The sequence below is a fragment of the Taeniopygia guttata genome, chromosome 19 (genome assembly GCF_048771995.1).
Source record: "Taeniopygia guttata chromosome 19, bTaeGut7.mat, whole genome shotgun sequence".
Classification (NCBI taxonomy): domain Eukaryota; kingdom Metazoa; phylum Chordata; class Aves; order Passeriformes; family Estrildidae; genus Taeniopygia; species Taeniopygia guttata.
In genome coordinates, this window is record NC_133044.1 from 2948295 (window position 1) to 2975115 (window position 26821).

Here is a 26821-nt window from a genome sequence, read left to right on the forward strand (position 1 = left end):
ATGCTGTGTTTACTAATGCAGCATTTGAGCATCTACATTTTAAAAATAAATTCCTCCTGGTTAAATACATGTTATATTTGAAAGGGATTAGTTCTTCACTTGGAGGATATGCTGAAATTCGTACCAGAAACTCTCTTTAGAAGTAAAACTGTACCAGATGAAAGACTCAAACACATTAAGGAGAAGATTTTCAGCTGCCTTTAAAGCACTTTTTCAATGTCTTACTAAACTGACAAATCCACAACATTTGGTGTTGGTTTGGTTTTTAATATAGACAGTTTTATATAGGAAACAGCCTCCTAGAATATATAAATAAAAATAGAAGAGAAAAGAAGGGAACTGGGATTGGCAGGAAATATTATGTATTTATTTCTAAGTAACTACCACAATAAACACTGTGAGAAATAAAGAGACTTCCCTGCAGGATGGTTTTCAGATCATTTATTACCAATAAAGTAAAAGACAAATTGAAAATCAGAAGGAAGGGGTGGGAAACATCACAGACACCAGAACACTTGCACAGAGCTAATCAGAGCTTTGCAAATGTTGGAACATAAATAATTTAAAAGGTATCTCTACCAATTAAAATATTCTTAAGAGGTATACATTAAATTTGCTTGCTTTATAAAAATCAGGTGCTTTATCCTAAAACCGGAGCGTGAGGGGTATTTTGTGGGTTATTTTGCTTCTAACTAGGAACAGCTAATGGCTACAATTTAAAACAACCTCCTCTTAGATCTGTTCCAAGTGGATTCCTTGGGAGAGCATTTGTGGGAGCAATCCAGGGTTCGTGTTCTCCCAGGATCTGTGAGCAGCAGCAGCTGCTGCAGGAGCGAGGGATGGAGCAACCCGGCCCCACAGAGCAGAGTGTGAAACCCCACGGGCTGTGGGGTGAGCTGGGCCGTCTGTTACACCACAAGGACATCCTGGGGCACAATTGCATCACCAGTTTGAGACACATCTCCCCAGTCTTGCAGCCTGACACCAAAGTGTTTCAGGGGGACGCTGTGCCGCTCTTACTCCAGAGCGCTGCCTGCCCCCCGTGTCCTCTCTCATCCCGGGATTGTTTTAGGAGCTGCCTTTCTGAGGCAAGTACCAAAGGTGAAGGATGTTATTTTCTGAGCTAATAAATAAGTAAAAAAACCCCAACAACAATTAAAAAAACTCCAAACCCTACAAAGTCAAGGTTTCCTTCCTGCTGCACTCTTCATCTCCCAACTCCTTTCAGCTCCCTGGGATTCACTTCCACACCATCCATCACACTTGCACAAACACACGTTAAGCACAGCTCAGGAACAGCCTCCCGAGGCTGCCACTGACAAAACTCACCCCTGGGGCTGTGCTCTGCCAAGTCCTCTTTAAAAGCTGCTCCAGGACTGGTGTTGCACACCCACACCTCGGGGGAGTTTTGGAATACGTGGAAAAGCCGTGTCCAGCTAAGTCAGGTCTGTCAGGTGTTTCTGAGAGACTACACCACACAAAAAACAGCCCAACCCACGCTCCCCAAAGCAGATGCTCTCCACACTACGCTCTGTCAACACAGGAAAAAAAAAAATCTGGGAAAAGAAGGAAACCTCTCTGTCTTATTGTCATCAAGGCACACGATAAACGAACGCACGTAACATCCAGACAGACTTTCATAGTATCTGAAGCTATTCCCTTTGGTCCCCAAACTCATCATGCACTCAGGAGAGGTTTTTCAGCAGCCTGCAGACAGGCAGAGGCTGCCCCATCCCAGTGACACCCCTCATCCCCAGGACACGGATTTGTGCCATGACAAGCTCAGCGGGGAAGCAGAGCTACAGCTGTGGATTTTGTTATGCACTACAAACCCGCCTGTCCCTTGCTACTTTTACCTCCTCCCAACCCCACCACAACAGTGTCTCACACCCAATCCAGCACCTCCTTTGCCATTCTGGGTCTCTCTGTCCAGCATTTTATCTGAATCTTGCTTTGGTTTACAGCTCCTTTAGTGCACACGGCCTGTGTGGGCAAAAACAAGGCACTTGTGGTTTTCTACCTCCCCATCACCAAGATCCAACAACACAGGGATAATTTCTAGTCTGGTATTCTCTTTTACAAGCCCTGCTGCAGGCACAGAAACACTTTTGTGTCACCCAGAACACAGGTTACTCGTCACCCTAAGAACTGGAGTCACAGCATCCTGTCTCTGCTGCCTGGAGCTGCAGAAGCAGTTCATCTCCCCCTCTGCTCAGAACCCCTCTTCTTCCCAATTTACACCTTCACACGAAATGTGAATGCCATATGTTAACATTTTTGTACGTGTTAGATGCAGAATTCTGGGGTTTTCTCTGTTAGCCTTTTCCAGCAATTTCCAGGGGACGGTTCTTCTAGAGCAAACAGGATCTAAAGTGAAATGGCTGACAGCTTTACGTGTAACCAAACCAGCTGGTGGATCCTCTGCAAGCGAGCGAACCGCCCTTACTTTTAGCACATCACCATCAGCACCAAATGGATCTCCACCTGCCAGGCACTACCCCACACTCTTCCTTACCTGCCAGCTTTTCCTCTGGGAAATCCCTTCCCGCTATTTTCACCTGATTACCGCGGGGAAGGGGAGGGAGCTCGCGGCGTTTGGAGGCGGAGAGCCAAGTCCCTTGCTAAGTTATGTTCCCACAGAAAACCGCGCTGGGGGCCGCCGTGACGCTGGGAAGCGGGAGTTAGGAGCTGAGAGAGAGGGTCTGTGGAGTTTTAGCACGTGGAGCGAGCACAGTCCGTGAGGGGCGGATCAGAGCGAGGGGGACGAGGGTCAGCAGCCGTCCAGGCCGGCGTCGGCGCCGAGGCACTCGGAGGTGTCCAGCTCCACGCTGGAGAGGAACCTGCGGGCGGCCTTGCGGCAGTTGTAGTCCAGCGTGGTGGTGTAGACAGTCTTGGCGTGCTTCGGGTAGATGATGGTGGTGCTGGTGAAGCGGCGGGGCCGGTGGCGCGGCTCGAAGCGCACCTCGGCCTTGTAGCTGCGCCACGAGCAGTCGGGCACGCAGACGACGGTCTGGCTGCACCAGGCCACGCTCAGCCCCACGGGCAGGTACACGTCGTCGATGAAGTGCTTCTCCGAGTCGTACCTCACCGAGGAGGTGTACCTGCAGCGGGAAAGGCCGGCCTTAGGCTCAATAGTCAGGCAGCATCACTGGGCTGCAAGGGATCTTGAAGATGGTCGAGCCCAACCCAGCTTTACACCTCAACCAGACCACAGCAAGGAGTGCCACATCCAGGTTTGTTTAAAACACATCCAGGGATGGTGACTCCACCACCTGCCCAGGCAGACCATTCCACTATTTTATCACCCTTCCTGTAAAAAACTTTTTCTTATATCCTATATCTTATATTCCTAACCTATATCCTATATCCTAACTTCTTCCTATATCCTATCACCCTTCCTGTAAAAAACTTTTTCTTATATCCTATATCCTATATCCTATATTCCTATCCTATATCCTAACTTCTTCCTATATCCTATCACCCTTCCTGTAAAAAACCTTTTCCTATATCCTATATTCCTAACCTATATCCTGTACCCTATCTTCTTCCTATAGCCTATCACCCTTCCTGTAAAAAACCTTTTCCTATATCCTAACTTCTTCCTATATCCTATCACCCTTCCTGTAAAAAACGTTTTCCTATATCCTGTATCCTAACTTCTTCCTATATCCTATCACCCTTCCTGTAAAGAACTTTTTCCTATATTTCCCTCGGCGCAGCTTGAGACTGTATCTTCTCGTTCTGTCAGCTGCTGCTCGCAGAAGGAGACAAACCCCTGACTCCAACCACCTCTCAGGGAGTTGGAGAGAGTGACAAGGTCCCCTCTGAGTCTCCTTTTCTCCAGGCTGAGCACCCCCAGCTCCCTCAGTGGTTCCTCACAAGGATTTGTGTTCCAAGCCCCCCCATCAGCCTCGTTGCCTCCTCTGGGCAGCTCGAGCATCTCAACGTCCTTCCCAAACTGAGGGGCCCAAGCAGCGATTACAGGGAGGAAGAAGTGATTCTAATATAACTACAGAGGTTTAACTACAGCAGTGCAATTGTAGCTGGTAGCTAGGAGAGCATTTCTGTTGGAGACAAGCTCCAGTCACAGAAACACAGCCTATAAACATTGCTGACCTCATCCATAGAAATAACTCTGTGTAGTCTCAGGCCAGCGATTCTTTACTTTTACAATTAAAGGACAAGGTTTCATATTTGCACGAGTGTGTTCTGGCATCAGCATGACTGATGTCCTGCAAAACATGGGATGTCTGAGGTGGATGAAGCAGGGCTGAGGATGGGTTGCCATAGGGGATCTGTGGGTTCTGCTTGTGGGTTTGTGGGGAAGAGGAGCTGTTGGGTACTGGGGTGGCTCTTCACCCCACCTCACACAGAAACATCTGCTGGTGTTTTACACATTTACAAGATGAGAAAAGATCCTTATGTTAGCAGCATTCCCAGGATTATCACAACTCAGCCCAGCTGCCAGCACTACCAAAACTTCTTCTCAGCCCTGATCTCTGAATGTACAAACCTCCTGCAAACTCCCAAAGCCAGAGGCCTTGATCCACGTTTAGGCTTGGCACACAAACATCCCAACTCCTCTGAGCTGGGAAGCAAACGTTATCTCCTCAGCTCTTCTCTGCCAGGAATCCCATGGGAGTGCTCTGCTATCACCCCTGGCACGGGGCACTCTCCAAAGACAGACTCCTGAAGATTCAGCTGGCAGGAAAACACTCCAGTTTGCACACCCAAATCCTCTGTGCCTGGTTCACAAAACAAAGTTTTCATCTCCTTCACACCGTGACGACTCTGTGTTGGCTTTTCCACTAACTAAGGAGTTAACTGCCTCCAATTCCAGCCACAGCACAGACTTCTTCCCCACACCAGGACATAATTCTCCCTACCCTCCCCTGCACTAGGCTTCCATTTGATTTTATCAGCCTCCCTCTAATTGCACAGTCATCAGCTGGGAGCCTTCTTTTCTCATTACTGCAAATCATGGTGTTCAAAGGAATAATTCACAGGCTGTGAAGTGATGCAGTGCATTAAAAAAAGAGAATTATGCACTCCTCTGAATGTTACCACTTCTTTCAGTTCACACAACCAGCCATAGCTGTTAAGATAGAAAGTGCTTATTAAAAAAACCAGGAGGTTGAAAGAGCAAAATTTCTTTCCCTTAATGAAACAGTCCTAGAAAGATCTTCGAAGCTCTTCCCTCACAATTACCTCATGGTTAATCAGCTGAAGGGCAACATTTTGAAGCAGGGCAAGGAAGGAAAAGCAGGAGAGTAAAATATAAGAAAGTCTTCCTGGAAAAATAACCAACAAAACAACCATATGGGTGGGATTAAAAGAGGCTGAACACTCCTTTAGCCTGTACAAATGTCCAGGTCCAGGAATGTACAGCTGCAGTGAACAATGGCTCTGCAAATAAATTAACTTGACTCACAGGCACTGATAAGGCCTAACTGCTCCTTTACAGGCTAACTCCTCTAACTCCTTCCAAACGAGATGACTGTAACACAATATTTACCTTATTTCCTTCGCTGGTAAAGGGTCAAACTCAACTCCTTCGCCAAAGGATAAAGGACACAATCTTGGAGGGCAGCTGGAGAGAATGGGGCTGGGGGAGAACACAGAACTCTGCAAAAGAAATGCAAAATGTTTTATGCTACCATGCTGTTGTACCTTTTATGTCACAATGCAGCACATGCTCAGGAAAACAGATTTATTTATCACTTGGTATGGAGCTGGTGAGGTTCACATTTACGTGCAGGAGGATCTGCTAGACCAAGATGTGCTACAGGTGCATCCTTGAGGCCTGACTCCACACTGGTGTAAAGCATCCTAGAGGTGGCCAGGAGCATTTTTTGAAGACAAGGTCCTAACTTCAGGAGCTTAATTCAGAGGAGCCACTCTGGGAAATGAGAGAGGAATGCAAGCCCTCTGTGCAGTGCAGTCTGTTCCCTGTATCAACCCATGCTCAAGTTATAACCAACATTTCAGGGGTGTCTGAGAGCTCTCTCCTCACTGAATTCACCCCATACACCCATGGACAGACCACAGAGGAAATTATCACAGGACACCTCGCCGTGAGCCACCTCCTTGCTCCACAGCTACGCCCTGGCTCCTGTTTGAAGGCATTAAATCCAACCTAATTCACACACCGAGTGCTGGGAAGGATGAACTCATTCCGGCTGAGCGGTGGGTGATCCACTGCCTGTCCCTGTGCTCCTCTCCTGACACCCAGCACCACGAGCTGACACCGAATCCCACAGCCCAAGGAAACCAAAGCAGCCCCGAAGGGACAGAACCCAACCCGTGAGTGCTTTTGAAGCCACCTCTGCACGTGTATTTACTATCGAGGGGCTGTGAACATCTTTCCCTCCTATGGCCTTTTCCAATTTCACAGCAGCACCCCTGTAGAAAAAGAATTTTTCCTCCAAATCTGCAGTTTCCAAAGTATTAGTACCAGCAGCGCAACATCCAAAAACTATTCGTTGAAAAACCAAATTAACTGAAACCAGAGTTTATGCACGACAAAGTCACTGCTCCGGGTCACTCCGGAATAACGGGAGCTCACTTTGCACAGGGATCTATCTCCAAAGACGCTGCGATGCCCGGGTCAGGAGGGAGAGGCGCTTCCCTCGCCGGCAGAGCTCTGAGCAAAGCCCGGCGGGATCCTTCCCTGCCGGTGGTCCCGTTTACAACGGGGAGAAACAGCGGGCGGCTTTTCCAACCCATTCCCAGGCCGGCCGGACCCGGCTCCCCTCCCTCCTGTCCCCGCGGGATGCGCGGGGTCCCGGGCGGAGCAGCGCGGTGGGTGCGGGCAGCGGCTCCGCGGGGCCCCGCACCTGCCGCGGTACCACAGCGGACCGGGCCGGTGCTCACCGCGGTACCGCAGCGGGGTCCCGGGGCGGTACTCACCGTGGTACCGCAGCGGGCCGGGCCGGTGCTCACCCTCACCGCGGTACCGCAGCGGGGTCCCGGGCCGGGCCGGTGCTCACCCTCACCGCGGTACCACAGCGGGGTCCCGGGCCGGGCCGGTGCTCACCGCGGTACCACAGCGGGCCGGGCCGGTACTCACCGCGGTACCGCAGCGGGGTCCCGGGCCGGTACTCACCGCGGAACCACAGCGGGCCGGGCCGGTACTCACCCTCACCGCGGTACCGCAGCGGGGTCCCGGGCCGGTGCTCACCGCGGTACCACAGCGGGGTCCCGGGCCGGTACTCACCGCGGTACCACAGCGGGGTCCCGGGCCGGTACTCACCCTCACCGCGGTACCACAGCGGGGTCCCGGGCCGGTACTCACCCTCACCGCGGTACCACAGCGGGGTCCCGGGCCGGTGCTCCCCGCGGTACCACAGCGGGGTCCCGGGCCGGGCCGGTGCTCACCGCGGTACCGCAGCGGGGTCCCGGGCCGGTACTCCCCGCGGTACCGCAGCGGGGTCCCGGGCCGGTGCTCACCGCGGTACCGCAGCGGGGTCCCGGGCCGGTTCTCATCCTCACCGCGGTACCACAGCGGGGTCCCGGGCCGGTTCTCACCCTCACCGCGGTACCGCAGCGGGGTCCCGGGCCGGTACTCACCGCGGCGGAGGGCGCGGGCGGTTCGGGCTCCGCGAGCCCGTTGGCGGCGGCGCGGTCGGGGCTGCCCGAGGAGAGCAGCCAGGGCGGCGGGGCCGGGCCGGGGCTGGGGGGCAGCCCGGAGTCGGGGCTGTCGAGCCCGGAGTCGCCCCGCTTCCTCATGTCCGGGAGGTCGGGCACCTCCCGCAGGCTGAGCCGCCCCACCATGGCCGAGCCGCCGCTGCCCGCCCCGGCCCGGCCGCTGCCCGCGCTGCGCTCCCTGCGCCGGCTGCGCCCGGGCGGCGGCGGCGGGCGGGGCGGCCGCGGGGCCGGGGCGGGGCCACGGCCGGGGCGGGGCGTGTCCCCTTGTGTCCCACCCGTGTCCCCGCCGTGTCCCACCCGTGTCCCTGTGTCCCGGCCGTGTCCCGGCCGTGTCCCCCCTGTGTCCCACCCGTGTCCCCCGTGTCCCCGCGTCCCACCCGTGTCCCCCCGGTGTCCCACCAGTGTCCCACCTGTATCCCTGTATCCTATCCCATATCCCTGTGTTCTGGCCCATATCCCCGTGTCCCACAGGTGGCCCTGTGTCCCATGTCCCCGCGTCCCACCTGAGTCCCACCAGTGTCCCTGTATCCCACCCATATCCTCGTGTCTCACCCGTGTCCTTACGTCCCACCGGCGTCCCCATGTCCCACGCGTGTCCCAGCGATGTGCCCGTGTCCCACCCACGTCCCTGTGTCCCACCTGCATCCCCACGTCCCACCTGTATCCCCGTGTTCCACCCGTGTCCCTGTGTCCCACCCGTATCCCCATGTCTCACCCGTGTCCCCGTGTCTCACCCGCGTCCCCGTGTCTCACCCACATCCCCATGTCCCACCCGTGTCCCTGTGTCCCACTGCTGTCCCTGCCGTCCCGGTGACCCCGTCCTGCCCCTCGCTCGCAGCCGCCCGGGGCTGCCCATCGGAAGGTGGCCGAGTCCCCGTCCCTGGGTGGGACAGGCCGGACTCAGCGCTCCGGTGTGGCCAACAAGGTGGGGATGGGTCCCGGGTTGGACTCGATGATCTCAGAGGCCTTTTCTACCCTAAATGATTCTGGGATTCTGTGGGACCGTGCCCCATGAGCTGCCCTCCCACGCATCCCGAGTTCACCATCCCAGCGTGCCGCCAGCACGGATTTTGGGGAGCGCTGACTTTTGCCAGATGCAGGAGGGCTGCCCCCACCTCCAGTGGTGCTTTCCCCAGGAGCAGGAATCTGCCAAGGGGGTGAAACCCCCAGGTCCTCCCTCCCTCCCCACTCCCGAGCATTCGGGCTCAGGCAGCAGCACCACCGCCCCTAATTGCGTTTTTCAGGCAAAGCTGCCGAAGCCGAAACAAGAGAACAGAAGGAAACGGTCTTACTAGCACTACAGGAACCTTTTTTGGAAAATCCTAATGAAATAATTGCGCCATGTCATCAGATTCGGTGGGGGAATACTCTTGTGGAGGGAAAGCAACTCTGCAGCCGGCCAAAGTCAACACTCCCCTGCACAGAAAGCAGCAGTCTGGGCTGATGGGCCCAGCACAAGTGAACCCAAACCTCTGAAAAAAATTCCTTCCCTGCCCCAAAATTAAAAGCAGAGCAGAACTTTCAGCCGTAGGCGTCTGTGGTTTGCAGCTATGCGGTGCTGGGAACTCCGGAGACTTCCTCAAGGAATTTACATTCCTTTGAAGAAATACTATGAGGCTGTTTGTCTTTGCTGAAAAATGCAGATGGAAAGAAAAAGAACATTAAGAATTTTGACTGAAATCTTTGGGGTCTGAGCAAATGTGCTGGACAGGTGTTTTCTTCCTTTTAATTTAAATTGATTCCTCCCCTCCCCGAAAAAAAAAAGAGATGCTGGTCTCTGCAAGCAATGGGAAAACTGATCACTCCTCGCTCCAAAATCTCCCATAAAAGCCCTTTATGAAATCAGATGCCTTGGAAGGCACTGGAGCAGTTTCCAGATGAACACAATCATCATTTCAGAGCTGCTGTGCAGCTCCTGGGTGAAAACCCACGCTACCAACAACCCACTAAGTGCAGTTTAGGAGGGGGGAGCTTGTGGCACATCCCAGCAGTCACCTCTGAGAGCTGTGGGTGCTCCCACAGCCACTCCCATGGGGTTCAGGGTCCAAGAGAAAGGAATCTTAGTGCCTGGGATAAGCAGAGTCCTGGGAATCTTTGTGCTCCATATTTACCAGCAAAAAAACCTCCCATTCTGGCGTGGCTTGACACAAATAATAATTTTTTGTGCCCTTCCACGTTCTCATTTCTGTGCTCTGCAGCCCACCCAAGGGTCTCCTGCAGCATCGAGATTCAGACCTGCCAATCTGCCTGGTAGGATGAAAAGGAAGTGTTTAAGCAGAATTTTAACTGCTCAATAACTCAAATACTGTCGAGTCACTGTGTACAGGGGCTCTGCTTTTCAGGACGTGTACTCTGCCCTCTTGGAAAGTCTGACTCTTTTCAAGCCTCAAACTGTACCAACCTGTGCCATCCCTGATGGCATTGGAAATCTTTTCCCCTGCCGTTTGTCCACACTGTTTACTCTTGAACTGCCCACACACAGGCAGGACAGGGCAGATAAAAGTCTCTTATCAAGATCCTCCTTCCATAAAGGACTTTTCACCAGGCTGGGCGTGCTCAGCTTAATCAGCAACCGAAGCACAGGCGATGCCACACGCTGGGAGAGGCAAACCAAAAGGATCCCGTGGCATCTGGAAAGGATGGAAAGTTATTTCCAAAGGATGGGAAATGCCGGGCTGTGTCACAGAGGCTCACCAGGATCGAGGGCAAGGACGAGCGCTGACAGCTGCTGAGGTTTCATCAGCTTTTACAGCCCTGCTGCCACCGCCCTCGTGGAGCCAAGCAGAGGCTCCTGGAGGTTTGGACATCGTCACTTGGATGCTCAGAGTCCTGGCTGTAAATCTGGGGGAAGAAAGGAACACCCAGCGCCCGGCGCTCCTGCCCAAGGGCGGAGGGGGCAGGACCGCCAGGAGAAAAGCAAATGAGTCATTAATTCTCCCAGCGAAAGGAGCTGCTCCAGCGTCATGCAGAGCGTGGAAAAAGGCACTACCCCTTAATTAATTTCAAAGGAAAAATTAGGATCTCTCAGAAATTGCTCCCGCAGTGGCAGACAGCAGCAATGATGTGATTATTTAGGGGCACAAGGTCGGGAGCGTTGAGCCACCCACGCGGCGCGGGGAGCTGCTGTGAAATGTGGATGCTGCCAGAGAAGGTGGAAAAGGCAGAGAGGAGCTGCAGGAGCAGATGGACAGCAGGGAGTGCTGGGTCCAGCACATTTTGGGTGAGGTCCATCCTGGCCACTGGGATTTGCAGCCGTACAGAAAACACCCAGCAATGAGCATCAGTAACCATTTAATTCACGTTAGTGTCACACCCCACGTACAGCCAGAATTACACCCCGGCCCAAAACCATAAAAAGTGGCATTTTGTACAGAAAACACATAATCATCCTTTATTCCCCAAAGCTGTAAACTCCAAAGAGCTAATGCACAAATAGAGACCTGCCAAATCTAATAAACACCCAAGAGCCAGGGGCACAAAACTCTTACACCAGAAGTAGGAAACTATGGATTTGCTCTCTGAAAGTGGAACTCCAAATGCTCAGCCCTGTAGCATTCTTCAAAGGCTGAAACTAAAAATTCATTTCTCTTTTTATTTCCTCTTATCTACAGAATGATATGCAGAGAATTAAATGGGGGAAGCCTTTGGGTAAGACACACAATGATAACTACAACATGGTCTTCAGCTATTCATAATTCAGTGAGAGACTTAGCGTTAGACAAAGCAAAGAAAAATTCATCTAAAATAAATTATTCATCCCCTCATGGGAATAATGAATCTCTGCAAACCCATGTTGTCTCCTCTCCAGCTCTGCAGTGTGCTAACTCGTGAGCCATCCTGCACACGCACCTTGAGATAATCTGTCCTCAGGGAATGGCTGCTCAGAATCCCAATGTGCTTTCAATCATTCCTTCTTCTGTCACCTAACAGGGAATCAGGAGAGGAAGTAAATGAGGCAACAGCAGATTTGTAAAACTGGAGATGAGAAACTGCTGTCCCTCCCCACAGGTGTTGTTATTGCTGCTCTTCACTCCCCATTCCCAGTGAAGCTCTGGATGGAGCTCATGTTTCTGATCTCCCCTCCCTGATGTGATTTTTACAATCCCTGTGAGTACAGCCCCTAAATAAATACAGTCCTAAGGCCCAAACTTGCCCTGGTGGGGAGCAGAAGGCATCTGACAGCATGGCTGTTCCTCACCTGCCACACTGGTACAGGACTTCCCTTTCCTGCACATGCAAGTGAAGCTTGGTTAAATAACACAGGCACGAGTGGCTGATCTGCTCTACACCCATGTGGGACTCACTCAGGGTCGGGCATGTGCCTTCAAAGTCTCCCAGAAAGGGTACAGAGGAGTTTGGGAAGAAATCCAGCAGTGCTAATGACAAGGTGAGGCCTCAGTGCGTGGAGACTCCTTGGGGAAGCCTCCACTGATCCCAACCCTGCCCCAGCTGGCTCTGTGCCTGGGAGCCAGGAGCTGGGCCATGGCAAGAGGGCTCTGGGTTATCCAAAATATTTCACTGCTGGTCCTCCTCCCCTCTGCACTGCTGCAAGCTGAGGCTCAGAGGAACAAGAGGAGGAGGAGGGCCTTGAAGCCTGAGGCTGCTGAAAGCCTCCTGTGCCACCACATGGCCCTGGCTCCCTGACTGAGCCAACATTTCCAGCACCTCTCCTTGCAGGACAGCAGAGGTGCCAAGGTGACACATCCCTGCTTGGGACACTCCAGCTGGAGTGAGAATGAGGGGCTGGAGCAGTCTGACACTTGCTCCATGAAGGGCTCCTTGTGGAGAGAGGGAGAGATGCTGGCCAGGAAGGATGGGAACTCCCACTGGGGACAGTGGGCGAGCCCAGCACACGCCAGGGAAGTACCAAGCAGCTAGAGAGGGCTCCACACAGGTCCTGCTTGGCCTTTAAGCTCTAATAGCAACAGAGGCTGCCAGCTGGCTGGCAGGAGGTTTGCCAGAGTGCAGAAGACATTAATTCAGCCCTTTCCTCCTGCTGTGAAAAGGATTTGCCTTGCTGTTTCATGGTGCTTTATGCATGCCTGTCCTGGGAGCAGGGGAGAAGTCTGCCTTGGGGTTCCCTCCTGGGCATCTCATTGATCCAGTGGAGCTGCAGATGCCTGGATCCCAGTGGTTAAAGGGTTGGGGTTTATATGGTGGTGATGGGGGATGGTTCCCCCCACCCCACAATAAATAAGGAATCAGAGGAACAGCTCTGCAGCAGGGTGTGAGCAGTAACACAGAACTGAGGCAAAACCCTCAGTGCTGCAGCAGGAGCTCAGCCAGGGTAAAAGCTGTGACAACAAGCGTATCACAGCCAGATAGTCTCTGGAAATCCACCTGAATTGTTTCTGTAGCTGCTGGCTTCCAGGTGCCTCTGTTTTCTCCATCACACGGACCTGGCAATGTCCCGGGTTTCACTCCTGCTAAGCTAAGGGCAAACACCTTGGTCAGATTCTTCCTTGGTGTGAAAGCACCGCAGCGTGCGATGGTCAGGAGATCACAGGGACAGCACACGGGTGTTTCAGCAGCACGCTGGAAATCACAACCTGTCGAGCTCTGCTCCCCCTCACTGCCACAGAGCCACGGAGTTCCCCCGTGCTCCCTCAGAGTCTCTTCTTGATGAGCTTCTCCAGTTTGCGGATGCGGGAGGATTCCTGCTCGGGCGTGGGAGCGCTCAGCGAGAGCGAGCCGGAGCCGTCCCCGCCGGGGGGAGGAGCGGGGAGGCGCAGGCGGAAAAGGTCCAACATGCTGCTCTGCTCACTCCTCTTCAGGCCCTGAGGAGCAAAGGACAGCACTCACTGACCTGGGAGCAGCTGCAGCAGAGCCCATCTCAAACCTCCACCTCCTGCTCGCCCACCACAAAAACCTCTGGATGACCCCGAGCTCAGCCCAGGAGCAGAGCAGGTATCAAAATGTGAAATGAGCTCCAAACTTTTTCTTCAGCAGCAACTCTACTTTCAGAGTAAAGATACACTTGTCTTGCAGTGCTTCTCCCACCCTGAGCCCCACAGAATTCCCCACAGAATTCAGTGAAATAAAGCCCTCAGCAATCCCAAAGCAGCACGAGAGGATGAGCAGAAGGCCTGGACAGGTTCTAACCTTCATGTCGAGGATCTTCTGGAATGTGTCAGCGCTGCAGTCAGCGAGAAGCTTGATGTAATTGTCCACAAACACGACTGGGGGCTCATGTGGAGCCATCACCACCTGCCAAGACAAGGAAAAAGAGATCAGACAAGTAATAGGAGTTCAAGGCAGTGCTCAGTCAATTCTGGCACGGGAGTGACAGCAGGACTGGCTCCTAAAATAAAATGCTTAAGGAACAAGAAAGAGGCTGGTTACGAGACATGTGAAGGTGAGTGAAGAGAAGCAGAGGAAGGAGCAGGGAGGCAGTCGGATCTCTTTCAGCACAGCAGTGCTCTGCATCATGTTTCAGAGCAGCAGGCCTTTGTCTGTGGGCTGGCAGCCACTGGGGTATTGTTAAAGCTCAAGATTTTATCATCTTGCAGGGGGAAGACAAGCTGGGGAGTCGCTCAGGGGACAGTGCTGGCAGTGCTGGTGACACTCACAAAGTCCCCAGGGATCAGGCAGCCTGGCCACAGTCCAGTTTGGCTGCGTGTCCCTCCTGCTCCCTCCTGCCTGGGGGCAGGACACACAGTGTGTCACAGGGGAATGTGACAACACTCTGTGGTCACTCCCTCAGTCCCCAGGACAGCGAGGGCCAGCTCTGCAGTTCTCCTGACAGGGAGGTGAGCAGTGCCACACGCTGCCACTCTGTCCTTGGGGTGCAGCTCCTCTTGGAGAGACTGGGAATGAAGGATGGGAACCCCCCACCAACATCTGCCCAGGAGCAATTGTAAAAAACAGGGAAAAAATCAAAATAGCCTCAAAGCTGGTAAGATGATCCCTCCCTGATGTGCTTTTCTTACATAAGCAGCAAGCTCCACAGAGAACACATCTTTTGATAACGCTGGGCTGCCAAACCATCCTTCTGGGGAAGAGTGTGTGTGTGTGTCTGTGTGTGTAAATGGGCAGAAACAGCACCAGAACAGACCCTTCCCTGTCTCCAAAAACATTTCCATATGTTTGCACTGACCCAGCTCACCCCACACTGTATTCTGTCACCAAGACATTTCTTTCTTTCCCTGCACTTCAGACCACTGAAACATCATAGCCATGTATACACTTATAAATCCTTAATTTACAGCCCTTGTAAAAATCTTCTGCCAAGATGAAAAGCTGGAGTTTCAGACAGCGTGGCCAGAGGAGAAGGGGAAAGCTCTGCAGGATGTGCATGGCCCAGTGCCCTCCTCCCTGCTCCCATCTGTTCTTCATGGGGCTCAGCTCAATGGATTTGTTTGTGTTGCCCATGGGCCCAAAGTTTGTCTTTCTGAACTACCTGCCTCAGAACAAGCCTGGGGACACACACTGGAGCTCCCAGTGCTGTCAGGCTGTGTCTGATTTGCAGTTCTGCTGACACAGAGCCCTCACAGGGCCAGCACGGGCTGTGTGACACAGCCTGGGGACCTGCAGCACTCCATCTGCTGCTTTGCTTTCCAATGTGGTGCTAAGGGTAGACAAATTAACTCCATTACTCTTCTGATTCACACACAAGCTCCAAGGAAAGACCTGTTCTGTACCCAACAGGCACCCATCTTCACTGCTCTGTTTGGCACAAATCAGGACGTTTTTATTCAGGTCATTTTTAAGAAAATTTAGACTACAATTCACTAACATCTCAGTCACCTCATGCCAAAAGCATGGAGCTGGAGAGCTAATGTCTGAATCCAGAGCACACTCAGCTGTGACATTCCCCTGGGCATGGGAGCAGAGCCACAGCGAGCAGCAGGTGAGGAGGGACAGCTCAGGCTCCTCACCCCCTGGCCTTGGCTGTGCTTTAGAGGCTCTGGCTGGCAGCTGCCTGTCCTGCCTGACCCCAGGTCCCACTAATTCCCTTACAGGAATGCCTTCCCAGCACTGCTGGCCAGCAGGGGACAATCCCATCACCCAGGAGGGCACAACTGAACAGCTCCCACGGCTTCTCCTGGATCAAACCCAACTCCTCACTGCAGCACCAACTGGGAAGGGCAGATTGCTTTGCTTGTTGCTTTTTATGAAGACAACACACTGCTGCTTTTGGGTCATTTTCCAGGCACCAGGTCTGGAAAATGAAAAAGGGCTCTGGTGAATACAGTAACCCAGACATGTTTGCACTGGCTGTTACACTAGACAGTAAACAGGTGACTCAAGCACGGCTTGGCTCCCCTGCGTGAAGGAGTCTGCACAAAGGCCTGGAGTAACCTGAACCCTGGGGTCTGCCCCTCAGCAGACACACATGGATGCAAACTCTGACTTCCACAAGCTCCTGAGGGAACCTGGTGCCCTCAGAACTTTGGTTGCCTTGAAAAGTGAGGGTGAAAACTCACAAGTGGTATTAGAAGAGAGTGGGGGCAAACCCAAGGGGAGTGAGCCAGGTCTGTAGAGCAGCTGGCAGAGCCCCCAGCCAGGCTCACAAACGCTCATGTGCAATTGCAGATTGCTGCATTCAAAGGAAGGGCCCCCTGGAATTCGCTCGCTGCGATTCCCAGGCCAGCAGTCTGGCTGGCAGGTTATCAAAAGTCTTGAGTTACCTTCAGGATCATTTCAGCCCGAGTCATGCCTTTCACCACTATCTTTGTGTAGCTGGCAGGAGCCTTCCTCACCACTTGGGACCCAATGGAGGGCAGATCCAGGAGAACCATCTTCAGAGAGTGCGTGTCCAGCAGCAGCTGCAAGAGTTAACCACACTCTGTTACTCAGGCTCCTTCTATCCCAAAGATCCATCAGCTGTTGTAACCCAACATCCTTAAAAGTTTAACAATTCCCACACTGGAAGAAGTCCTGGTAATTGGACTGCAGGAACAGGAGGGACTGAGCCGTGTAATGACACTTCCAGGAGACATGCTCACCCATGGCTACATAGCAGCATCCTGGTTGATTTTAACAGAGCACTGCTCTGCTGACTGGAAATGACTTACGGCAGCCCAACATCTGGCACATCAGGCACACATTTCCAGTCCTTCCCCCAACAGCATGAGGTGAAATAATCTTGATTACCTGGAGCTGCACCATGATTTAGATACCGAGGTCGAATGAACTAACACCACGCTTCCTCCTGCACCCAGCCACACACAGAGCCAGGTTTTCTGCATTTACTCAACCCCTTGATTGGGGTTTCCTTCCTTACAAACTGTCACATAATACAGCTACACTGAGAACTGCTCACAGCCTGGATGGATGTTGTTTGTTACTACTCCAGCAAATAAATAAGCAGCAGCCATGAAATTGAGCCCAGACAGACAGCACTGTCTCGTGGCAAAATGCCGTGGGTTAGGGCTCCTTAGAGCAAAATTATCCCAAATGCCACACTTCTCTGATTGCACAAAGTATGTCTGAAGAGACAAGACCAGTGAAGAACAGAAATCTGAAATCAAACTAGAGGAAGAGCAGCCCCATTTATTTAGACAGCAGTGAGTGTGAAAAGCCTGCTGGGCTGTCAGCACACCCAGAGCATTTCCTCAAAAAGGGAACTTGCTCTGGAGGGACACAAAACCTCCTGGGCACTGCAGAACCCCCAGCAGTGACCACAACTGGGGTTCTACTTGCTGCAGAGAGAGAGATCAGCTACTGAGACCTCTGTACCCCTAGCCCCAGGGAGGTATGTCCCACCTCTAATGAGATGTATTTGCTGGGAATCAGGCTAATAAAAACCTTTCCAGTCTGCTTTAAAGAAGCAAATTGGGCCTGTTATTCCCATACAGCAATATTGAAAGCTTTTAACATTAGACACAAGCCCACTGCTGGTTAATCACTTGAGAAGCTTATTTTAAAAAGAACTCCCTTTAATCACTCTCAGGTTATTGCTCATCACACAAGACAAACAGGCACTGAACTTCACTCATTTGCTTTCCATTAAGGATGAGGAAGGTTTTGATGTAAAGCTCCTGTTTCGTTTTGCAGACACTGCTCAGAACCATCTTTGATGCCTAAAACCCAAGCAGCTTTGAAGGCACCCATTTGAAGTTCACAGCAGTCCCATTAGGGATGATTCTGCCTTTTTCTTTTTTTTTTTTTATGAGCCCACAGGGCTAATAAGCTCTATGTGCAGGGGACAGATGAAATCCTGCCTCTCCCAAATCCCATCCTCACAGAGCAGCAGGGTCCAGACCACATTTGAGCCCAAAAGCCATCAAATATGACACCCAATGCACCTATTTCTTCTTACCTGTTCTGCACCCACCATGCTGATAGGTTTGCACTTGAAGAGGTGGTTAATGAACTTGGGAATGAAGGAGCTGCAGGAGAGGTACAAAATGATACAATTACATAAGAATATTTGCAGTCTCAGACAGTCTTCTGTGGTGACAAAGCATGCAGAACCAAACCAGGATGGCTTCCACAGACACTCCCAGTGCCAGCTTCCCAAACTGATTCCAGACATGGTAAATATACGAAATATAAAAAATCCCAACCCCTAGGCACAGCTCTTTTCCTTGAATCCCTCCTGATCTCAAAGTTTATTGAGAAGCTGCACACACCCACTCCGGAGGTAAATAAATTGCTATAAACTAAATATGAAGTATTGCAATAAAAGGTCAGCAAACAAACTATTTTATTTATCATGAAAACAGCAACACATCAGGATTAGTCTCGCTGCTCATGAGTGGATGTATCTTGACTGTATCCAGAACCTACATTTTCCTGTACACAAGTAATTCCATAACATGCATCTTACACACTGAACTTGAGGTCCAGCCAAGGCTGGAGGTCTCCTGGACACTCACACACAGAGGCACCCTTCCAGAAAGCTCCTGGCCAACACAATCAAGACAAGAAAAAGTTTTGTGAAAACATCATTACCATAGTTTACTGTCATGGACTTCAGACTCAGAAAAAATGACTGCCCAACCAGAGAGAGCTTGGCAGAGAGGATGGAAGACAAATATTCACCACCTCAGAGCATTAGCTTTGGTTTTATCTTTTTGCCTCTTGATTTGAGGCTTTGAAGCACCTGCAGGACAAGCTCCTGCCCCTGCTCCACCAAGGAGCAGCACCAGGAAAGCTCAGGAGTGACAAACCCTGTCAGGGCCACACCACTTGAACAAGTCTTCCTCTCGCTGCCTTGTTTTTAACGTCCTCAGCTTCTTTCACATGTCCTCCTTTGGCCGAGTGCCTGCAGGGCTCACATTTCCAGGGCTTGTCCATGACCTGGTGGCAGCTCCTGGGTTTTAATGGCTCTGTCCTAAGAGAGCATCAGTCAGTCTGGTTGCTGTGCTCTGGACTGAGGCTGCTGACGATGATGATCTAAATTCAGTGTGGTTTCCTCCTTGCATCTGTTAAGCTTTTTGTTTCCTCCCCACAAAGCAGGGAGCATGGACAGCATCTTGTTTGTCCTGCCACCTGTTTTCCAAGCCAGGACATTCATTTCTCATGGAAAAGTGACAAAAGTGCAGCTCAGGCACGGAGTGTGCCAAGCTGCTGAGCAAGCCCAAAGGAATGGCTCGAGGAGAGCCCTCACAAGCAAAGGTTCTTTCCCTTCCCTTCCCTCAGACACAGTCACCACCTCTCTCAGTGAATCATTTTATCCTGGAGAGGCGTCAAGGAGAACAATTTCAAGCTACTGTTGAGAACCAGCTACTGGGCTGCCTCAAGCAGCTTTGATTTGGCCACCAGAGAAACAACCTTGGCAACAAAACAGAAAGAGGAGGAGGAAAAGAAGCCCTGTCTCCTCTTGCACAAAAGCATTACAGTGGAGATTTAACCTATCTGTTTTAAAAGTCCATTTTTCAGGTCTATAACTAATTCCCAGAGAGCAATTAGAGAGTGATGAGCACAGCTGGAGCTTAGGTGATCCTAGAAAATGATAAATTGGCATCAGCTCTGGATGCAGCAGCTCACTGCTGGCAGAACAGTACAAGAAATTAATTGTGCCTTTGATAGTGTAGGGAGATCCAGCTGTCCCTCCCTCTGCAAGGTCAGGCTAAAGCTCATGTTGTATATGAGAAACAGGGCAAGCCTTTCCTTCTGCAGGGTGGCAGACTGGCAGCCCAAGGACCCCCTCCTCTGTTGGTTTTAATCTTATTTTCTATATAACCACACAGTCTCCCACAAGACAGCATTCTGTCTTGCATGAAACAATTCCCAGGCCCCTCGGATGGCCACCCACCATCAGTGCAGAGGGGTAAAGTGACCTTCCATCCCCACATGCCTCTTACTTCACGCTGCCTTATTGGAAACAGCTTCCCAACTCCAGCAGGACAGACAAGACAAACTGTAAGAGCCAAGGGCTGCTCTGGAATTTTTTTCTTCCCCTTGCTTGCTTTTTTTTTTTTTTTTTGATTAGCAGACACCATCAAGAGCAGTTGCACTTAACAGAAAAATGCACTGGAGCCTCTTGCCCAGGCTGGACTCGATGCCTGGTGCTCTCAGAGTGCAGCAGGCAATCCTGATGTGAATGTGCATGTTCAGGGCTAATGCTCTGCACGAGGCTCTGCTCTCAGTGCCTTTACTCCCTGCACAATCACAGCCAGATTGGATGCCAGGATTCATTTACAGCTTCAGCTCTAAAACTGAGCCCAGCAAACCCTCCCTAGAAGCAGACAAGTCCCCAGTGTAATAACAAAGCAGTGCAATACAGATGAGGAACCTAAAGCACAGAAACCACAGCATCTGAGAGCCTCCCATCCAACGGGAGAGGCTCTGCCAAAGCCTGTGTTTTCCTAATCCCCTGCACTGATGATGCATCAAACACAATGCCTTGCTGAGTGAGGCACAGACAGACTTGCAGCCGCAGTCTGTCTGTCTGTCTGACAGCCTGAGCTACTGCAGGACATCCCTCAAAGGCTCTGGTGTCGCTGGGTCACTGCAGCCCAGAAGGGCTTTGCTCTACAGGAGGGTTTTGCTCAATGCCACCCTCCAAGCTGGTGACCAGCCTTGCCCAGGCTGAGCTCAGCTCTGAAACCTCCAGGATGTCGGATTCTGTGGAATTGGTGATTCTGAGATTGTAAAAGTCTCTGTCTTTCTGCCCCATTGCCAAAGAAGAAGCCATAATTTGTCTGTGCTGGTTTCAAGGTTGTTTATTCTGTTTATCTCTAACATGTTCTGCTGCCCTGCCGCAGCTCTGTCCTGCAGGGCAGCGTGTGGGGCTCTGCCCTCAGTGGGATGGTACAAACATTAAATACCACAAACTACCTGTGCTGGATTTACAATAACGTGCCAATATCTGTCACCTACGTTGGACAGTGTGTCCCCAGCATAAACCAACAGAAAAATGCCAACACCACAGTGACACATGGAGGGCATGAAGAAGGAGAAAAAGGACAAGGCACACCCAATTTCCTCCATCTTGTCTCCTTTGAACCCCTTATCTAGAATCCTAAAATTTTACTTTTGCACCCATGCCACACTTAATTACTACTTATATCAAACACTCAGAGCTTGTAATTCATCCTGTAAGATTGAAAACTCTTTTCCATGGACAGAGATCACAGACAGTGTCTGTGGGGGCTCTGTCCAGGGGGATTTCTGACCCCTGCCAGGGCAGCCAGAGGGAAGCCCTGGATTCTCACACCAGGAGCCTCCACATCCCAACCTTCTTCCACCAAACTCCCCTCACTTTTTAGCTGGAGCACCTGGCAGGACACAGCACCCACCACGCTTGGCTGCTGCTAACAGAGGAGCCCTGGTGAGGGGGAGAACTGTTTGTTTTTCCTGTCTCTCAGTTCTAATCTCTTCCTCATTGAGGTCAGGTCACAGACTTCCCAAACACATCCCAGCATAGCAGCTTGGCTGCTGTGGGGTTTGATTTCAAAGGATAAGGTGCAGGGAGAGCTGAGCCCCCCACCCTGCCTGCCAGTGCCCGCCGGCTGCTCGCTGTCCCCAGGGAGCGCCGCTCACACATCGCTCAAAACAAAGCAAAAATGACAAATTAGGTTAGAGGATTGATGCCATTTCTGATGGCCATTTTTCTTCTCTCCAGACTTGGCTCAGATCCCACTGTTTTAAATTTAGTGACTTTAGCTGCCTTCTCCCCTGTGGTCCTGTAACTCAACACTCACGCTTTATACAATCCATTAGAGCTGAGAAGTGGCAGCTCACAAAGACACGGGCATTAACATGTGGAGAAGCACAAGGCCTGTTAAAAGGATTTTCAGCATTGTGGGGCACACAAAAGGCCAGGTATTTATATTGGCCCAGCAAGCATATTCCATAAGAATGCTGAGTTTCAAAAATACAAATATTTGTAGGCATTAAAAGGCACTTTAAGGAGATTGGTGCTCCCTTACCACTGTTCCTTAGCACCAAGTTGCACAGATCCAGAAAAATCAATCTTCAAGAACCCATTTTACCCTTCTACATCTGATCCATGGCACAGTGAGCTCAGGACTGTGTCTTAATTTTAATGTGCTGCAGATCAGAGCTGCAGTTGTCTTTTAATAAAATGTTTTGGAGAGGAGCAGGGGCTTCTGTGCTCACGGGTGAGGACACTCAGCTTAGATGGGAACTTCACTCAAATCTGAGAGCTGTTTCATCTGGAGTTTACTTGGTATGTGCCTAGCAATAAAGTTAAAAGGGAGGCTAAGCTGAGGTATTAAGAGTGTGCTGTGAACAGCTGAATAAATGGGGGGTTTTATTTATCACATAAAATTCAAGTGTAACCACACAGAAGGTTTTCATACAATAAATTCTCGCCGAGACAGCGTTTCAAACAGTGATTATGGGCAACATCATAGCATGATTTATCAGGAACTGCTCCTTAAAGCAAACTCATGAGTACCCTGAGACAGAGGGGGGGATGAAGCTCTCAGGAGAGCCTCCCTGCTGTGAAAGCTCCCAGCTCCCAGCATAGCTGCTGCATCCCACCCAGCTGAGGCAGGAGCTGCAGCTCAAATCTCCAACCCACACAGTCCCTGCCAGGCCACAGAGCTTATTTCAGGGTGATTACCTTATCAGAGATGAATGAAACATTAAGGTATTTTAGAGTGACACATGACACGCACGCCACTGCCCTCAAGTCCACCAGCACGGTCACATGTGCCACCAAAAGCAGCAGCTACAACTGGCACAGCTCTCCCGGGGGTTTTTCCTGGGGCATTGCCACGTGGAGCTCAGCTGGCCACAGGCAAGCAGGGAAGAGCTCAGAAATGTCTTCCCAAAGAGCTGAATTTCTGTTTCAGACACAGAGGTGAAAGTTTGGATGTCCACCCTGGATCCAGCAGCAAGGGGCATTTCTGTCTCATCTGCCACTTCTTTCATGCTGCTCAACTTTAAGTGACTTGCCAGGAAGATTTTAATATTCCCCAACATTTCAATGTGAATTTCCCCTCCTGACTGAGCTATTTTTGCACAGAAAAGCAGCTTTGAGATTGTTAAGGTAGAATAAACTTCTCACACATGCCCTCCTTACAGTGCTTATTGTAAACGTTATTTTGAGGCAAATTTTTCAGTACCTGCAAGTCCCACAGAAGAAAAGTAGGTTTTCCCACAGCAAGAGTCATATCTGGAGTCAGAAATTCAAAGTCTTTTGAAGATGCTCAACCCAAAACTTTCTGCACTTGGCAAACAACACACAGTGATCATCGCACTGTTTTTATGGGATGACCTGAATAAACTGTCTATGTTGGTAACTTACTTTGCAAATTTTATGCAGAACTGAGTGAAATACTTCCTTGTGGAGGCCAGGTTGTCACGGATGATGGGGACATTTTGTTTAATGTGGAGGATCACTGAGGTGACATAAGGACTCTGGTCACCGACGTGTTCCACGTTCTGCCACTGCATCTGCACAAAGGGGAAAAAACAACCAAAAATCACTGTTTAATTCATCAACATTCAAGCAATAGGTAAGGGAAACTGTACAAACTTCCTGCTAGGGGAATCTCTAAGGAGTCATTTAGAGACTGCCTCTGCAATTCACCACCAAGGTCAAGTTCTTCATCATTAAAGTGATTGGGCAAAACCCTGCCACAAGAAGACCCAAAGAAAAGCCAGAGCAGCCCTGTTTGCACCAGAGCAGAAACTGTGACCAGTAACCCACACAAATGGGGACCACTAGGATTAAAAAAGCCTTTGGAGCACACCAGGCTGCTTTAATATTTAACAGTTTCCAATTTGCTGGGATGAAGTGCCCATATAAATCCTGATTACAGGCATTTGAGAAAATATCTGCAAGCTTGCAAAGTCTGGATTCCTGTATGGCAGCCAAGACTTTAATACTGGTGAGACTGATGACAGATAGATGGAAGAGGTAAAAAGTCTTAAAGTCCAAAGCACTCCACACCAGTGTAGCTCACTGAAAACACTGCTGGTGTACAAGCCAGGATGCCCAAGCCCAGCTCTTCCAAATGCATGTAAAAAGTACGAAACAAGAAGAGTTACTCAACCTCCCATTTTGTTTTCTTTTATTCTCAGCAGAACTGCAAGAGAACAGCCCCTGTGAGCCAGATGTGTGGCTCTCTTGATTTTCTCTGAGCCTGGTTTGCAGTACACGGGGTACTCCCAATTTAAGTCAAATGGAAAAAAACAAAAAATATGTGATTGGGTCTGACCTGGCCTTGTGTATGTACAAGAGTCTCACTGAGGAACAAAAGCATCCAGAAAAGCACACTCAGTTCTGCTGCTGCTCAGAACTCTGCAGTGTTCTCCCAATAACTCTCTGGAGATCTGTTCCTCATACTGGAGATGAGACAGGAGGAAAACTCATAGGAAATCAGGAGAGGAAACTGGGCACATATGGAAGATGAGCTTTTTCCTTTGAGGGGCTGTTTGTCCTCAAACTTGTTTTCCCAAGCTCTGGATTTTGCATATAAAGTTTTTTTATTCCTGGTTTTAATTTAATATGGCTACTTTGCCCCCTGCAATTCAGCTGACTCAATTCCATCCAAACAACACGCAGCCTAAGTGACTTAGTGGGAAAGAGAAGCCAAATTCTTTGCAAAACCACAGTGTCTGAGTCTACACAAGTCCCACTAAAGCTGCCTCTATTTAAACCAAACCAACCAACCCCCAGCCTGCTGATCTCACATCAGCTGGGTGGCTGGAAGGGATATCTCTCATCACCTGCTCCACAGGTTTTCATAGTCACAGAACATCCTGAGTTGGAAGGGACACACAAGGAGCATCAATTTCAACTCCTGGTCCTGCACAGACACCCCAACAATCCCATCCTGTCCCTGGGAGTGTTGTCCAAACACTCCTGGAGCTCTGGCAGCCCCAAGGCTGTGACCAGTCCCTGGGGAGCCTGGGCAGTGCCAGCACCCTCTGGGGAAAAACCTTCTCCTGATATCCAACCTAAACCTCCCCAGACACAGCTCTAGCCATTCCCTCAAGTCCTGTCACTGGTTACCTGCTTTTCTGCTCCTCATGGTACTGATCACATCCAAACAAAATATTCTGTGCCTTTCTCCCTGATGGATTCACACATTCCCTTCTTGACAGAGCAATCCTCACCCAACACACCATCCCCACAGAGTGGGAACAGCCAGAAAGTGGGAAGGGACTGCTGAGCTGAATTATTGCACCAACAATGAAACAGTAGCTTTTTCATTTTGCTGGTCATCATTCCAAAAGCAATACTTTACAACCAAACCTTTAAAGCATGAACAGCAAAAATAGCCCTTTTGTGTGTGTGTGTCTGTGCATGTGGGTGTGTTTCACCCAAAAAAAAAAAAAAAAACCCACCCAGTAGCTGCAGAGAAAGGAATAGCACACATACTGAAAAGTCATCAAAAGAAATATGAGCACAACTCTGCTGGTAAAGCTTTGTTCCTGTCGTTTTAGATTTATTCCTCTTTTTCCCTTGTCCTGTGTTTTTCTTGGGATATCCACATAGTTTACATACACAAGCTGGAAATGAGTCCAAGGAACAGGAGCAGAGAGATTTCACTGCAAGGGAGAAGCCCAAAGGCACCTGCAGGCTGGGAGGACACAGCAGGGCTGCAAGAGCTGGTGCTGCCTCCTGGTTCTCACAACAAAACACAGGATTTAGGATAAAGCAGGCAGGAGAAAAGAGAAACCCTGAGCAGATCTGGGCTGGCACCCCACAAGAGCTGTGCTGCCTCCTGCTTCTTGTGGCAGGCACTTTCTTCTCTCTTTCAGGACTTTTTCACAGAGGAGCACAGAGGAAAGAAAGAGAAAACAATTTCTATTTCTGCTCCTTGTTTTCCCATATGGAATGTGTTTGGAGAATTGTTTACCTGGGGTGATTGCTTGGTTGGGTTCTGGTGAGGATTGTTTGAGCCTGATGGCCAATCCAACCCACCTGGGGCTGGACAGAGAGAGGGTCACGAGTTGTGAGTTAGTTATATGGTAGTTACAGAAAGTAGGTTTGTAGTTTTAGTATCTCCTTTAAATAGTATATTAATGTATTGTAGTATAGTTATAATAAAGAAATTATTCAGCCTTCTGAACTGGAGTCAGACATCAGCATTTCTTCACACTGGGTTCACCTGCATTTACGATGGGGTTTAGGTTAAAGCAGGCAGGAGGAAAGAGAAAGATCTGGGCTGGCACTCCACAAGAGCTGTGCTGCCTCCTGGGAAGGGCAGGGGCTCAAGAATGGCACGGTGCTGTGTCCCCAAAGAGCCACCAGGTCCCTCCCTGTGCCCAGCAGCAAAGGGGCTGCTTTGGGATTGAGCAGAGGATGAAAGAACCTCCAACTCTCCCTGTTGCCAGCAGCATCCCCCTGCCAGCTTCCCCTTGCAGGCTCCAGCCAGCCTGGGCACCTACAGGAAGGGCAGGGAGGGGAGCAGGGAGTGCTGCTGTAGTTGGGGACACGAGCTGGGCTCTGCCCTGTCACACTCTGTACATGCTCCAGGGTTCAAACACTCTCCTGAGGGCTTTTAATTAGCACTGGCAGCTCTGATTGCTGTGCTCTCAGGGATTTTTCTGTGTGTGGAGTGGAGAAATGATTAAAGCCCTGCTTTGTCCACTCGGCTGTGAGGACACTGGGAATTGCAGCTGGGCCAAAAGGTTTTAGGAAAATGTAAAAAGCCAGCAAGAGGTTGATGTGAGGCACTAAAATATCCCCCAGCCCTACTTCCAGGCACAGTTTTACATATAAATCGATGCTTAATTCAGCATGTAAATCAAGCCTTAGCCAGTGCAATCCATAAACTTAATTGGGGCGAAAATATCC

At 50.6% G+C, this 26821-nt stretch overlaps 2 protein-coding genes across 4 annotated transcripts in view; both read right to left on the reverse strand.

Moving 5' to 3' along the window:
• Positions 1-426: 426 nt before the first annotated feature.
• Positions 427-7873, reverse strand: RFLNB (refilin B). 2 transcript variants are annotated; one of them, XM_072916691.1, is made up of 3 exons: positions 7534-7873; positions 5516-5625; positions 427-3101 (listed from the first exon to the last, which is right to left on the reverse strand). In XM_072916691.1, the coding sequence occupies exons 1-3, from the start codon at positions 7771-7773 to the stop codon at positions 2771-2773; spliced, it is 681 nt and encodes a 226-aa protein (XP_072772792.1). In that variant the 5' UTR covers positions 7774-7873; the 3' UTR covers positions 427-2770. The 2 variants fall into 2 exon arrangements, with proteins under 2 accessions (XP_072772792.1, XP_030143819.1); XM_030287959.4 differs by having other exon boundaries at positions 7570-7871.
• A 3048-nt stretch (positions 7874-10921) lies between these two features.
• VPS53 (VPS53 subunit of GARP complex) overlaps positions 10922-26821 on the reverse strand; it is a 62416-nt gene continuing 46516 nt past the window's right edge. The window contains exons 18-22 of one of the 2 annotated variants that reach the window (XM_030287828.4): positions 23318-23466; positions 17912-17981; positions 16278-16415; positions 13750-13854; positions 10922-13424 (exon numbers count right to left, since the gene is read on the reverse strand). In XM_030287828.4, the coding sequence (XP_030143688.4) occupies positions 13254-13424; positions 13750-13854; positions 16278-16415; positions 17912-17981; positions 23318-23466 (633 nt within the window). In that variant the 3' untranslated portion in view covers positions 10922-13253. The remainder of the gene's footprint in view (positions 13425-13749; positions 13855-16277; positions 16416-17911; positions 17982-23317; positions 23467-26821) is intronic. The other variant, XM_030287829.4, reaches the window with a different exon arrangement.